This window comes from Diceros bicornis, chromosome 10 (assembly GCF_020826845.1).
Source record: "Diceros bicornis minor isolate mBicDic1 chromosome 10, mDicBic1.mat.cur, whole genome shotgun sequence".
NCBI lineage: Eukaryota > Metazoa > Chordata > Mammalia > Perissodactyla > Rhinocerotidae > Diceros > Diceros bicornis.
This window is the reverse complement of record NC_080749.1, coordinates 21,336,347-21,352,750: the sequence shown is the minus strand read 5'-3', so window position 1 is coordinate 21,352,750 and position 16,404 is coordinate 21,336,347. Positions and strand designations below refer to the sequence as shown.

At 36.8% G+C, this 16,404-nt stretch overlaps 1 protein-coding gene across 1 annotated transcript in view; it reads left to right on the top strand.

Annotated features, from left to right (window-relative positions):
• The first annotated feature begins 10,944 nt into the window (after window positions 1–10,944).
• Window positions 10,945–16,404, top strand: part of LCT (lactase) — a 54,696-nt gene continuing 49,236 nt past the window's right edge. The window contains exon 1 of the mRNA XM_058548886.1: window positions 10,945–11,584. Coding sequence (XP_058404869.1) covers window positions 10,945–11,584 — 640 coding nt within the window. The remainder of the gene's footprint in view (window positions 11,585–16,404) is intronic.

Here is a 16,404-nt window from a genome sequence, read left to right as displayed (position 1 = left end):
GGGGGACTGGAAATGGAGCGAGAAGTTGCACAGTTAGCAGATGCAGGGTATAAGCTCCTGTTAAAAGTATGTTCCTAATTAATGAGGGTAGGAGAGGCTGTTGGGATGAGGAATCCTCGAGTGCAGGATCTCAGATTTCCTGTTGAGGCAGTTAGGAGGTGCTAATATAAGGCATGGACAAATAAGCAGGACATTCAGGAACAGATGATAGGAAGAACATTCTAGTGAAAACCCAGGAGACATCAAGAAAGAGCCCCTCCCTGCACTGACTCCCAACTTGATAAAATGGGGTGAAAAGGTACTGAAAGGAGAGAAACAGGCTGGCAGGAATTTGAATTTGAATTTGATCCAATATTTACCCAAAGGAAAATGTGAAGCCCGGGAAAGATGAATTCCTTTCTGGTGAATCTGTCCTCCCCTCCCCAATTCTGCCGTTGGTGAGAGTGGGGGCTCCAGAGCAAGGTAAAGTCATTAATAGAAAGTCAGTTTTTGTACATATGGATAAGTGTGCTTATATTTCCACACACTCCCTTCCTCCACATATTACTTCTCAGGGAGGTGAAAGTGGCTAATGGATGATGGAGCGTGTATGAGATCTTTATGGAGAAAATTAGACAAGTGTTTAGTAAGTGGGTAGAGGTAACATGTTCCTGAATGGAAAGTCTTGAATATTGTAAGTTGTCAACGGATCTATAAATTTAATGTATTTTCAACCAAATCCCAACAGATGTCAACCAAGGAAATAACTACATAAATTGTGATATAGCTATGCTGTGGGATATACAAACAAAAATGAGATAAACCTAGATGTTTGCAATGGAAACATTTCCAGGACATAAGGAAAAGAAAATGTGCAAATATAGTCATAGGAGCACGTAAATCTATAAAGCAAATATTAACAGACCTAAAGAGAGAATAGACAGCAATACAATAGTAGTAGGGAACTTTAATACCCCACTTTCATCAATGGATAGAGCATACAGAATATCAATAAGGAAACATTCACCTTAAATGACATGTTAGACCAGGTGGACTTAACATATACAGAACATTCCATCCGAAAGTAACAGAATACACATTCTTCTCGAGTGCACATGGAACATTCTCCAGGATAGATTATATGTTAGGCCACAAAACAAACCTTAATAAATTTAAGAAGATTTGAAATCATATCAAGCATCTTTTCTGACCATAATGGTATGAAACTAGAAATCAATTACAAGAAGAAAACTGGAAACTTCACAAATATGTGGAGATTAAACAACATGCTACTGAACAACCAATGGGTCAAAAGAGGGGGAAAAATACCTTGAAACCAGTAAAAATGGAAATACAGCATACCAAAACATATGGCATGCAGCAAAAGCAGTTCTAAGAGGAAAGGTCATAGAGATAAATGCCTACATCAAGAAACAAGAGTGTGGTGATGGATTGTAATTAGTTTTTGGGTGCTGAACATGATGTAATCTATGCAGAAATAGAAGTACAATGATGTACACCTGAAATTTATATAATGTGATAAACCAACGTTACTGCAATTAAAAAAAGAAGTCTTCCTATTAAAGAAAAAAAGAAAGAAGAAAGATCTCAAATAAACAACCTAACTTTACATCTCAAGAAACTAGAAAAACAAGAATAAATGAAGCCCAAAGCTAGTAGAAGAAAGGAAATGACACAGATCAGAGTGGAAATAAATGAAATAGAGACTAAAAAACTTAGTTCAATGAAACTAAGAGCTGATTTTTTGAAAAGATAAACAAAATTGACAAACCTCTAGCTAGACTCACCAAGAAAAAAAGAGAAAAGACTCAAAATCAAAAAGGAAAGTGGAGATGTTAAAACTGATACAGATATACAAAGAATCATAAGAGACTACTATGAAATTATATGCCAACAAATTGGACAACCTAGAAGAAATGGATAAACTCCTAGAAACATATAAGCTACCAAGACTGAATCATGACAAACTAGAAAATCTGAACAGATCAATTACTAGTAAGGAGATTGAATCAGTAATCCACCTCCCAATAAACAAAGTCCAGGACCAGATGGCTTCACTGGTGAATTCTACCGAACATTTAAAGAAGAATTAACACTATTGCTTCTCAAACTCTTCAAAAAAATAGAAGAGGAAGGAACACTTCCAAACTCATTTTACAAGGCCAGCATTACCCTAATACTAAAACCAGACAAGGATGTCAAAAGAAAAAATTACAGGCCAATATCGCTGGTGAACATAGATGCAAAAATCCTCAACAAAATATTAGCAAACCAAATTCAACAAGACATTAAAAGGATCATACACCATGATCAAGTGGGATTTATTCCAAGGATGCAAGGCTGATTCAACATCCACAAATCAATGTGATACACCACATTACCAAAATGAGGGATAAAAATCATATGATCTTCTCAACAGATGCAGAAAAAAGCACTTGACAATTCAACATTCATTTATGATAAAAACTCTCAACAAAGTGGGTATAGAAGGAATATACCTCAACATAATAAAGGCCATGTATGACAAGACTACAGCTAACATCATACTCAATAGTGAAAAGCTGAAAGCTTTCCTCTAAGATCAGAAACAAGACAAAGATGCCCACTTTCACCACTTTTATTCGGTACAGTATTGGAAGTCCTGGCCATAGCAATTAGGCAAGAAAAAGAAAGAAAAGGCATCCAAATCAGAAGGGAAGAAGTAAAACTGTCACTATTTGCAGAAGACATGATATATATAGAAAATCCTAAAGACTCCACCGAAACACTGTTAGAACTAATTAATGAATTCAGTAAAGTTGCAGGATACAAAATCAATATACAAAAATCTGTTGCGTTTATGTACACTAATAACAAACTATCAGAGAGATTAAGAAAACAATCTCATTTACAATTTCATGAAAAAGAATTTGTAGGAATAAATTTAACCTAGGAGGTGAAAGACCTATAAACTGAAAACTGTAAGACATTGATGAAAGAAACTGAAGAACATATGAATAAATGGAAAGATAGTCCATGCTCATGAATTGGAAGAATATGTTAAAATGTCCATACTACCCAAAGCAATCTAAAGATTCAATGCAATCCCTATCAAAATTTCAATGGCTTTTTTCACAAAAATAGAACAAACAGTCCTAAAATTTGTATAGAATCACAAAGACGCTGAATAGCCAAAGCAGTCTTGAGAAAAAAGAACAAAGCTGGAGGCATCACACTCCCTGATTTCAAACTATATTACAAAGCTATAGTAATCAAAACAGTATGGTATTGGCATAAAAACAGACACATAGATCAATGGAACACAATAGAGAGCCCAGAAATAAGCCCACACAGGTATGAGAACTAATTTACAACAAAAGAGCCAAGAATATATAGTGGGGAAAAGACAATCTCTTCAATAAATGGTGCTGGGGAAACTGGACAGCCATATGCAAAAGAATGAAACTAGACCACAATCTTACACCATACACATCAGTTAACTCAAAATGGTTAAAGATCTGAACATAAGACTTGAAACCATAAACCTCCTAGAAGAAAAACGTGAACACTAAGCTCCTTGACATCAGTCTTGGTGAAGATATATTGGATTTGACACCAAAAGCAAAATAAAATAAAAATAAAACAAATAAGTGAGACTACAGCAAACTAAAAAAATTCTGCACAGAAAGGAAACCATCAACAAAATGAAAAGGTAACCTACAGAATGGGAGAAAATATTTGCAAACCATATATTTGATAAGGGGTTAATATCCAAAATATATAAAGAATGCATACAGCTCTATAAAAAAAAGTTTGATTAGGGCCGGCCCTGTGGCTTGGTGGTTAAGTGCGCACGCTGCGATGCTGGTGGCCCGGGTTCGGATCCCGGGTGCGCATTGAGGCACCACTTCTCCGTTCATCCTGAGGCCGAGTCCCACATACAGCAACTAGAAGGATGTGCAGCTACGACATACAACTATCCACTGGGGCTTTGGGGGAAAAAATAAAATAAATAAAATCTTTAAAAAAAAAAAAAAAAAAAAGTTTGATTAAAAAATGGGCAGAAGATCTGAGTAGACATTTTTCCAGAGAAGACATACAGAAGGCCAACAGGTACATAAAAATGTGCTCAACATCACTAATCTTAAGGGAAATGCAAATAAAAATCACACTGAGATACTACCTTATACCTGTTAGAATGGCTATCATCAAAACAAGAAATAACAAATGTTGGCAAGAATGTGGAGAAAGGGGAACCCTTGTACACTATTGGTGAAAATGTAAATTGGTGCAAGCACTATGGAAAACAGTATGGAGCTTCCTCAGAAAATTAAAAATAGGACTACCATATCATCCAGCAATTCCACTTTGGGATATTTATCTGAAGAAAATGGAAATACTAACTCAGAAAGATATCTGCACCCCTATGTTCATTGCAGCATTATTTACAATAGTCAAGACGTGGAAAAAGTGTCCATCGATGGATGAATGGATAAAGAAAATGTGATATATGTACAATGGAATATTATTCGGCCATAAAAAGGAAAGAAATCTTGCCATTTGCAACAACATAGATGGACCTGGAGGGCATTATGCTAAGTGAACTAAGTCAGAGACAGAAAGGCAAATACTGTATGATCTCACTTGTATGTGGAATCTAAAAAATAAACAAAAAAACTGAACTCAGGTATAGAGAACAGATTGGTAGAGAACAGGCAGGGGTGGGGGATTGGTGAAATGGATGCAGGTAGTCAAAAGGTACAAATTTCCAGTTATAAAATAAATAAGTCATGGGGAAAGAATGTACAGCATGATGACTACAGTTAATAATAGTGTATATTTGAAATAAAATATATTTGAAATAATATTATATATTTAAGATCTACTACTAAGAGAGTAGATCTTAACAGGTCTCACCACAAGAAAAAAAAAATTTGTAACTACATGTGGTGATGGATGTTAACTAGACTTATTGTAGTGATCGTTTCACATTATATACAAATATTGAATCATTATGTTGTACACTTGAAAGTAATATGTCGATTATATCTCAATTTTTAAAAATTAATCAAAAAAACGAAGCTATGCTTATAACTTTGGGATAGAAGAGGGTTTTTAAAATAATATATAAACACAGAAGTCATAAATAAAAAAATTGATAAATTTGACTACACCAAAATTTAAAACTTTAAAAATTAGAAAAGGGGCTGGCCTGGTGGTGCAAGCAGTTAAGTGCACGCGCTCTGCTGTGGTGGCCCAGGGTTTGCTGGTTCAGACCCCGAGTGCACACCAACGCACTGCTTGTCAAGCCATGCAGTGGCAGCGTCCCATATAAAGTGGAGGAAGATGGGCACGGATGTTAGCCCAGGGCCAGTCTTCCTCAGCAAAAAGGATTGGCAGATGTTAGCTCAGGGCTGATCTTCCTCACCAAAAAAAAAAAAAAATTAGAAAACAAAGCTACAGATTGGGAAAAATGTATTGTCAACCTATATAACAGAGAAGGGATTAATATCCAGAAAAGATAAGCTACAGATGAGAAGAATATATTTTCAGTATATATATGTGTGTATATATATATATATACATATATATATATATGAAGATTAAAATCATATCAAGCATCTTTTCCAACCAGAATGCTATGAAACCAGAAATTAACTACAAGAAAAAAGCTGGGAAAGTGACAAATATGTGGAGACTAAACAACATGCTACTGAACAACCAATGGGTCATTGATGAAATTAAAGGAGAAAACAAAAAATACCTGGAGACAAATGAAAATGAAAATACACCATACCAACTCATAGGGGATGCAGCAAAAGCAGTCCTAAGAGGGAAATTCATAGCAACACAGGCCCACTTTAAGAAACAAGAAATAGGGCCGGCCCCATGGCTTAGCAGTTAAGTGTGCACGCTCCACTGCTGGCGGCCCGGGTTCGGATCCCGGGCACGCACCGACACACTGCTTCTCCGGTCATGCTGAGGCCGTGTCCCACATACAGCAACTAGAAGGCCATGCAACTATGACATACAACTATCTACTGGGGCTTTGGGGGAAAAAAATAAATAAATAAATAAATGGAAGGAAGGAAGGAAGGAAGGAAGGAAGGAAGGAAGAAATATCTCAAATAAGCAATCTTAAAATCCACCTAACAGAATTAGAAAAGGAAGAACAAACAAAGCCCAAAGTCAGCAGAAGGAGGGAAATAATAAAAATTAGAGCAGAAATAAATGAAATTGAAAACAAACAAACAAAAAAACAGTAGAAAGGATCAATGAAACTAAGAGCTGGCTCTTTGAGAAGATAAACAAAATTACAAACACTTAGCCAAACTCACTAAGAAGAAAAGAGAGAAGGCTCAAATAAATAAAATTTGAAATGAAAGAGGAGATATTACAAAGGACACCACAGAAATACAAAGGATTATAAGAGAATACTATGAAAAACTATATGCCAACAAATTGGACAATCTAGAATAAATGGATAAATTCTTAGACTCATACAACCTCTCAAAACTGAATCAAGAAGAAATAGAGAACCTAAATAGACCATTCACAAGTAAAGAGATTGAAACAATAATCAAAAACCTCCCAAAAAATAAAAGTCCAGGACCAGATGGCTTCTCTGGAGAATTCTACTAAACGTTCAAAGAAGATATAATACCTATCCTTCTCAAACTATTCCAAAAAGTTGAAGAAGACGAAACACATCCTAACACATTTTACGAGGCCAACATCACCCTGATCCCAAAGCCAGACAAGGACAACACCAAGAAGGAAAATTACAGGCCAATATCGCTGACGAATATAGGTGCAAAAATCCTCAACAAAATATTGGCAAACTGAATACAGCAATACATTAAAAGGATCATACACCATGATCAAGTGAGATTTATACCAGGGATGCAGGGATGGTTCAACATCCACAAATCAATGTGATACATCACATTAACAAAATGAGGAATAAAAACCACATGATCATCTCAATAGACATAGAGAAAGCACTTGACAAGATCCAACATCCACTTATGATAAAAACTGTCAATAAAATGGGTAAAGAAGGAAAGTACCTCAACATAATAAAGCCTATATGTGACAAACAAACAGCCAACATCATACTCATGGGGAAAAGCTGAAAGCCACCCCTCTGAAACCAGGAACACGACAAGTGTGCCCACTCTCACCACTCTTATTCAACATAGTATTGGAGATTTTGGCCAGAGCAAAATTAGTCAAGAAAAAGAAACAAAAGGAATCCAAATAGGCCATGAAGAAGTGAAACTCTCGCTATTTGCAGAGGACATGATTTTATATATAGAAAACCCTAATGAATCCATCAGAAAACTATTAGAGATAATCAACAACTACAGCAAAGTTCCATGATGCAAAATCAACTTGCAAAAATCAGTTGCATTTCTATACTCTAATAAAGAACTAACAGAAAGAGAACTCAAGAATACATCCCATATACAATTGCAACAAAGAGAATAAAATATCTAGGAATAAATTTAACCAACGAGGTGAACGACCTATACAATGAAAACTATAAGACATTATTGGAAGAAATTGATGATGACATAAAGAAATGGAAACATATTCCATGCACATGGATTGGAAGAATAAACATAGTTAAAATGTCCATACTACCTAAAGCAATCTAGAGAGTCAATGCAATCCCAATCAGAATCCCAGTGACATTCTTCACGGAAATAGAACAAAGAATCCTAAAATTCATCCAGGGCAATGAGAGACCCCGAATAGCTAAAGCAATCCTGAGAGAAAAGAGCAAAGCTGGAGACATCACAATCCCTGACTTCAAAATATAGTACAAAGCTGTAGTAATCAAAACAGCATGGTACTGGTACAAAAACAAACAAACAGATCAACGGAATAGAACTGAAAGCCCAGAAATAACACCACACATCTACGGACAGCTGATCTTCAACAAAGGAGCCAAGAACATGCAATGGAGAAAGGAAAGTCTCTTCAATAAATGGTGTTGGGAAAACTGGACAGCCACACGCAAAAGAATGAAAGTAGACCATTATCTTTCTCCATACACAAAAATTAACTCAAAATGGATCAAAGATTTGAAGGTAAGACCTGAAACCGTAAAACTCCTAGAAGAAAATATAGGCAATACCCTCTTTGACATCGGTCTTAGAAGGATCTTTCTGAATACCATGTCTACCTGGGCAAGGTAAACAAAAGAAAAAATAAACAAGTGGGACTTCATCACACTAAAGAGCTTCTACAAGGCAAAGGAAACTAGGAATAAAACAAAAAGACAACCCATCAAATAGGAGAAAATATTTGCAGATCATATACCTGACAAGCGGTTAATCTACAAAATATATAAAGAATTCACACAGCTCAACAACAAAAAAACCAAACAACCCGATTAAAGAATGGGCAGAGAATATGAACAGACATTTTTCCAAAGAAGATATACAGATGGCCAATAGGCACATGAAAAGATGTTCAACTTCACTAATCATCAGAGATATGCAAATCAAAACTACATTGAGATATCACCTTACACCCGTTAGAATGACTATAATCACCAAGACAAAAAATAACAAACATTGGAGAGGATGTGGAGAAAAGGGACCTCTCATACATTGCTGGTGGCAGTGAAAACTGGTGCAGCCACTATAGAAAACAGTATGGATATTTCTCAAAAAAATTAAAAATGGAAATACCATATGACCCAGCTATCCCACCACTGGGTATTTATCCAAAGAACTTGAAATCAACAATTCAAAGAGACTTATGCACCCCTATGTTCATTGCAGCATTATTCACAATAGCCAAGACATGGAAGTAACCCAATTGCCCACTGACTGATGACTGGATAAAGAAGATGTGGTATGTATATACAATGGAATACTACTCAGCCATAAAAAAGACAAAATCGTCCTATTTACAACAACATGGAAGCACCTTGAGAGTATTATGTTAAGCAAAATAAGCCAAAGACAAACACCATATATGAGTATGATTACACTCATATGTGGAAGATAAACTAACACATGGACAAAGAGAACAGATTAGTGGTTACCAGAGGGGAAAAGCATTGGTGGGTGGGCATAAGGGGTAAAGAGGCACATTTGTATGGTGACTGACAAGTGATAATATACAACTGAAATTTCACAATGTTATAAACTATTATGACTTCAAAAAAAGAACCTAAAAAATAAAAATTATTTCTATTTAAAATATATATCTCTCTCTCTCCAAGAAAATTCCAGGAAAAAGAATGATAGGAGAGGCCACGTCCTATCATAAAGTGGAAAGTACTACCTCTGTGGTATTGCATAGGAATAGATAGTCAAGCAGTAGAAAGTCCAGACATCTACATCTATATAGATATTTACTTTCTGATAAAGCGGCATTTCAAATAGTGGGGGAAGAATGGCCTATTCAATAACATGTTAGAAATTGATAAGCCCTGCCACACAACACACACAAAGTTAAAATTCAAGATGGACTAAGGATCTAAAGATTAGAAACAAGATTAAGGAAATAATGTTTTACATGAGATTGTAAAACCATGGTACCACGTAATGTACCTTGAAAGACACCATAAACCAAATTAAAAGACTGGGGGAAATTTTTCTTATCATGTTTTAAGACATGATATCCAAACTCCATTAAGAGTTTTCACATCAGTAATAAGTTAAAATAATAAAAATGTACGAAGGATATGAACATAAATCTCAGAAGAAAAACAAGTGGCCAATTAACATGAAGAGCTATACTTCTAAGCAGAGAAACATGAAGTCAACAGGAGAAATTTTCATTCTTCAAAGTGTCAAAAATGTGAAGTTTTATAACAGGTATTAGCAAACCAGAGAAATTTAGGCACACGTCTAACTGTAGGTAGGATTCAAACTTGAAGAAGCCTGTTTTGGAAGTCTATTGGAATTTCAAGCAGAATTCTAAATGGTATGCCATTGAGTCAGCAACTTAATTTCTAAGAATCTTACCTTAAAGAAATGGTCGTCACACATGTGGACAAAGATTTACAGACGCAGATATTCATCTGTAACACATTAAAATTAAGAACCAACCTGTGTTCAATATGCAAGAGGTTAAATTATCGCACATCCTCACTGTGGATGCTACACATCTGTTAAAAGAGGTGGGTCTATATATTCTGATATAGACAGAGCTCCAAGAGCTATTAAGTGAAAAAAAGGAAGCCAAGGAACAATACATAAGGCATAATCCCATATATGTTAAATTATATTATATATTTAAAATGTTATATACTTACATATGTTTGCATTTGTACATACGTAATAATAGCTATCATTGAGTTGCATTGTTCTAAACATGCTAACAAATGGCTTCATTTAATTCTCACAACCGACTATCCCCATTCTACAGATGAGGAAACAGAGGCACGGGGAAATTAAGAAACTTTTGTCAGATGAGATTTAAACCCAGCCAATCTGACTCCTGAATAGTCATTAAGCTACACAGAGAAAGAAAACTGGAGGAAGCAGTGTTGAAAGTGCTCACCCTAGGGAAGGGAGGGAGCAGGGGAAGGGGCATTTGCAAGTTTCTCATATATGTTTCTATATTGTTTGAATATTTTACAAAGTGTGTTCATCATTTACTTACATATTTTTAAGGAGGAAAAAATATTTGGCAAGGGACTCACTTTTGTTCTGTTATGGAAACAAATTTTAAAATATTTTGTAAGTAAGGCAAAAATGTGGAGAACTCTTTTGCTTTGGACATTTTCTGGGTTCCTCTGCTTAAATTGTGTGAGATGTTTGAGGTTTTTGTGTTCTCTTTTACGGTCTTTACATTTTTTGATATTACATTGGTGAACCATGTACTGCTTTCATTATCTTAGATAATCCAGTTAAATATTGTGTTAATAATCAGTATTTTACAACCTCAGTTGTAGATATAAAGGAAGGATTCCACATATCTCCTAACAGTTCCTTGAAAATGGACCTGGCTTGGAACTCTGTCTTTATTGTCCTCCTAAGTTTTTCATGCTGGGGGTTAGACTGGGAATCTGATAGAAATTTCATTTCAGCTGCCGGTCCTCTAACCAATGACTTGCTGCACAACCTGAGCGGTCCACCAGGAAACCAGGATTCTAACTTTGTAGCAGAGGACAAAGACATTTATATTTGTCGCCAGCCACTGCCCGCGTTCCTGCCAGAGTACTTTAGCAGTGTTCATGCCATTCAGATCACCCATTATAAAGTATTTCTGCCATGGGCACAGCTTCTCCCAGCAGGAAGCTCCAAGAACCCAGACAACGGAACAGTGCAGTGCTACCGGCAACTCCTTGAGGCTCTCAAGGAAGCGCAGCTTCAGCCCCTGGTCGTGCTGCACCACCAGACCCTCCCTGCCAGCACCGTCCAGAATAGCGAAGTCTTTGCTGACTTCTTCGCTGACTATGCCACATTCGCCTTCCACTCCTTTGGGGACCTAGTTGAGATGTGGTTTACTTTTAGTGACTTGGAGGAGGTGATAACAGAGCTTCCCCACCAGGAATCAAGAGCTTCACGTCTGCAGACCCTCACTGACGCCCACAGAAAAGCCTATGAGATTTACCACGAAAAATATGCTTCTCAAGGTGAGTACACATGACCCTGATGACTGACCCACCAGCAGCCTTCATCACCCACCTTCCCCCATCCTCGTCAAAGCAGGACTCGGCATTTCCTCCCCACTCACCTTCGATAATCCCATCATATCTATTCATTAGTGATGAATTGTATTGAAGATTTCCCAATGGAGAGAGGCGGGAGTGGCTTATATTGCATAATGCTTAGTATTTCCTTTGAAAAATATCTTTCAAGGGGCCAGCCTGGTGGTGTAGTGGTTAAGTTCGCGCGCTCCGCTTCAGTGGCCCAGGGTTTGCAGGTTCGGATCCCAGGTGCAGACCTACCCACCGCTTATCAAGCCATGCTGTGTCAGGCGTCCCACATATAAAGTGGAGGAAGATGGGCACAGATGTTAGCCCAGGGCCAATCTTCCTCAGCAAAAAGAGGAGGATTGACAACAGATGTTAGCTCAAGGCTAGTCTTCCTCACCAAAAAAAAAAAGAAAAGAAAAATATCTTTTAAGCATCCCTTCCCCACCACTGCCGATTATCTTTGCGTCCTCCTTCCTTCTCCAGTCCTGCCCCCCTGACCCTTCCAAGGCTTCAGGATTGTCCGTCCTCCCTCAGCCTCCCCCAAAGCAACTTACATGTTCTAGTTGCAGCTTACATTCCAGCAGGGAAGACAGAAAATACAAAGATAATATAATGGTATGCTGATAGATAGTGAGAAGAGTGTAATTGCAATTGTCCATATTCCTGCTTCACAGCTAATTGAGGTTCTGATACAGTAGGTTTGGGCAGGACCAGGACATTTGTGATTTTAGTAAATTCCCTAGGTGAATCTGAGGTACACCAATTGTGAGAGCCCTTGGATTATATATGCCTTCTTGTTTTTCTTATGTATTGTGTGTATATCTGTATAGATAGTGTATAATATATATACATACTTGTATATTCTACTTTTAAAACTTAAGACATTTTATGAGTATGTTCTCATTTTATTAAAATATTGAAAGCATAATTTTCAATGGTCTTATAGGTTCCCCTCATATGAATGGATCACAGAGTTTTAAATATTTCTCTCATTTTTATATATGTTTACTTAATTTTCACTATTACAAATTATGTTGCAATGAACATTCCTATGTATAAATCCTTGCCTACCTTCTGATAAATTCTTTCTGATAGATTCTTAGAATTCAAATTACTGGGTCAAAAATGTACGTTCTTCAAGACTTTAAAGTGTGTTGCTAAATTATTTTCCAGAAAAGTTGTAATAGTATATACCAACAGTTATAAAATTGTTCTTCTGACCCCACACAGCCTGTTTTTATATGATGTAATTATTTTTGTCATTGGTAATTTGACAGCTGAAAACTATTATCTCCTTATAGGCTCATTTGCATGTATTTGAACAGAAAGATTAAACAGTTTTTCCATGTTAAAAATAAAAACAGGGCAAGAGGAAAAAGAGTGTAGGTGTGGATCGGGGCCTTTTCAGATGGGGTTGTCAGGAAGGCTGTCCTCGGACCATCATTCAAGCAGATTGGCATGAAAGGAGGGAGCAAGCCATGAGATCTGGGGAAGAGGATTCCAGGCCCAGGGAAGAGTGCGAACCCCCACAGTCGGGTTAGTGAATGAGGAGTAGTGGTAGGAGATAAGGAGATGCTGGGTTTGAAACTAGATTCTTTGAAAAGTCTATCTTGGTGTGGGTGAGCAAATAAATGTTTGCTGGCTGTAATTCTACTAAAGAAGCACTGAGTAAGTGAACATTGAAAGAAGGCAAGACTGAAGCTGGATCATCTCAAATAAAGGAAAGTCTATCTTATTTTGAGGGAAGATTCCATAGAATTATTTAAACTATAAAAATATATATACTTGTTTATTAAGATGTTTTGTATATTTCATTTTTAATCTTCATCATGTTACTAAAGACTGTTTCCTTTTTTTTCTTTTTTTGCGGGGGGAGAGTAAAGAAGACTGGCCCTGAGCCAACATCAGTTGCCAATCTCCCTCTTTTTGTGAGGAAAATTAGCCCTGAGCCAACATCTGTGCCCATCTTGCTGTATTTTGTATATGGGATGCCCGCCACAGCATCGCTTGATGAGCGGTGCGTGGGTCTGTGCCCAGGATCCAAACCCATGAACCCCAAGCCACCGAAGCAGAGCGCTTGAAATTAACCACTACACCACCGGGCTGGTGCCAACTGTTTCTTTTTTAAACTCATATTTTCCTCCTTCTTCTGCTCATTCCTCCTACCCTTCATTTTGTGTTTCATCAATGTCACCAGATTGCCCCCAGTATAATGTAGGACACAAAATAAATTCTCTTTTCAGTCTCCTTACTGTTCCAAAGGTAGTTTTTCTTCTTTTTCTTTCTTTCTCGTTCTCCCCTCTCTTTTTAGTCCAATCTCATAGCTTTGTTGTTCTTTTTTAAATATATCATTTAGTAGACACACAAAAGTTATATAACATATGTTGGTTAAAAGAAAAATAATATAACAAATACCCACGGAGTGACCCCTCAATTCAACAACTAAAATATAACAGGATATCACCTCACATCAACTAGGATGGCTGTAAGAAAAAAAAGGCAGACCATAACAAGTGTTGGCAATGATGTGGAGAAACTGGAACCTTCATACACTGCTGGTGGGAATGAATGATGCTGCAGCTGCTTTGGAAAACAGTCTGGCAGTTCCTCAAACAGTTAACAGTTTAGAGTTACCATATGACTCAACAATTCCTCTCCTAGGTATATATCCAAAAGAAATGAAAACAAATGTCCAGAAGAAAACTCATCACAAACATTCATAGCAGCATTATTCATAAAAACCAAAAGTGGAAACAACCCTAATGTCCATCAATTGATGGATAAACAAAATGTGGTATATACATACAACGGAATATTATTCAGCCATAAAAAGGAATGAAGTACTGATACATGCCACAACATGGATGAACCTTGAAGACATTATGCTAAGTGAAAGCAGCCAGTCACAAAAGATCACATATTATATGATTTCATTTATACTAAATGTCCAGAATTTGCAAATCTATAGAGATATTGAAGTAGATTAGCAACGTCTAGGGCTAGAAGAGAGAAATGGGAAGTGATGGCTAATAGGTACAAAATTTCTTTTTGTGTGATTAAAATGTTCTGGAATTACGTAGTGGAGATAGTTGCACAGCTTTGTGAATATATTAAAAACAACTGAACTGTATATTTTAAAGGGGTGAATTTTGTGGTATATGAATTATAGCTCAATAAAAAAATGTAAAAAAAAAGATAGGAGGATTGAGGGTTTATAAAACAAAACAAAACAAACCATACCACAGCTTACATCTACCTGTATATTCCTCCCTATCCCATTTCCCATTCATCCCTTCTCCCACCCCCAGGTTACCACTATGCTAAATATTCTGTTTATTATTTATCACTCCATGGCTTTTCCCCCTCATTTGGTGTCCACAATAACTTAAAGGTACGAAGCCAAACATTTTAAGTAAAATTGCTTTTAATTACGTAAGAGGTGGCATTTTAGCAAATAAAGCACATTCACCATGTTTTTAAAAAAATATGTTAAAGAAGTAAGTTCCCATTTACCACCAATTAGAAGATAAATAATATGAAATGCAGTTCTGATTTTCTTATAAGAATTTTTGTCAGGGTATGATTTACATATAGTGAAATGCATAGATCTTAATTTTACAGTTTGATTAGTTTTGACAAACACATACATCCGTGTAACCCATACCCTTATTAAGATATAAGACATTAACCAAAACCTCAGAAAATTCCCTTCCTGATGAACTGTATCCCTTCCTAATCAATCCCTACCCCCAGGAGCAACCACTGATCTGATTTCTGTCAGCATAGATAGGAATGGAACCATACAGTACGTACTTTTTTGAGTCTGTCTTCTTTCATTCAGCATAATGTTTGTGAGATTCATTCAATTTGTTGCTGTATTAGTAATTTGCTCCTTTTTTCTTCTAAGTATCACTCTATTATGGGTGTATCATAGTTGAGGGGCATTTGGGCCACTTCCAATTCATCCATTATGAATAAAGCTGCCGTGAACATTCTTGTACAAGTTTTCGTGTGGATATATGTTTCATTTCTCTTGGATAAATACCTAGGAGTGAATTTTCTGGGTCATAGAATAGAGATGTATTTGCCTTTTTCAGAAACTGCCAGTTTTCCAAAGTTGTTGTTCCATTTTACCCTCCCACTAGCAGTGTATGAGAGTTTCAGTGGCCCCACATCCTCACCAACATTTGACATTGTCATCTTTTCTATTTTAGCTATTGGTATCTCACCGTAATTTCCATTACTTTTTATTTTTTTATTTTTTATTTTTTTACTTTTTATTTATTTTTTGTGTGTGTGAGGAAGATCAGCCCTGAGCTAACATCCATGCTAATCCTCCTCTTTTTGCTGAGGCAGACTGGCTCTGAGCTAACATCTATTGCCAATCCTCCTCCTTTTCTTCCCCCCAAAGCCCCAGGAGATAGTTGTATGTCATAGTTGCACATCCTTCTAGTTGCTGTATGTGGGACGCGGCCTCAGCATGGCCGGAGAAGCGGTGCGTTGGTGCGTGCCCGGGATCCGAACTCGGGCCACCAGTAGCAGAGCACGCACACTTAACCGCTAAGCCACGGGGCCAGCCCTCCATTACTTTTTAAAAATATGATTTCTATCCCAAGTGTGTATGTGGTTATATAGTATTAAATTTTGCTTGGTTTGGTTTTGAGAACCATAAAAGAGTACTGTATTATACTTTTTGTAGTCCTGTAGGACTTTCTTTTTTTCATACAAAATTGTTTCCAAGACTTATCCATGTTGCT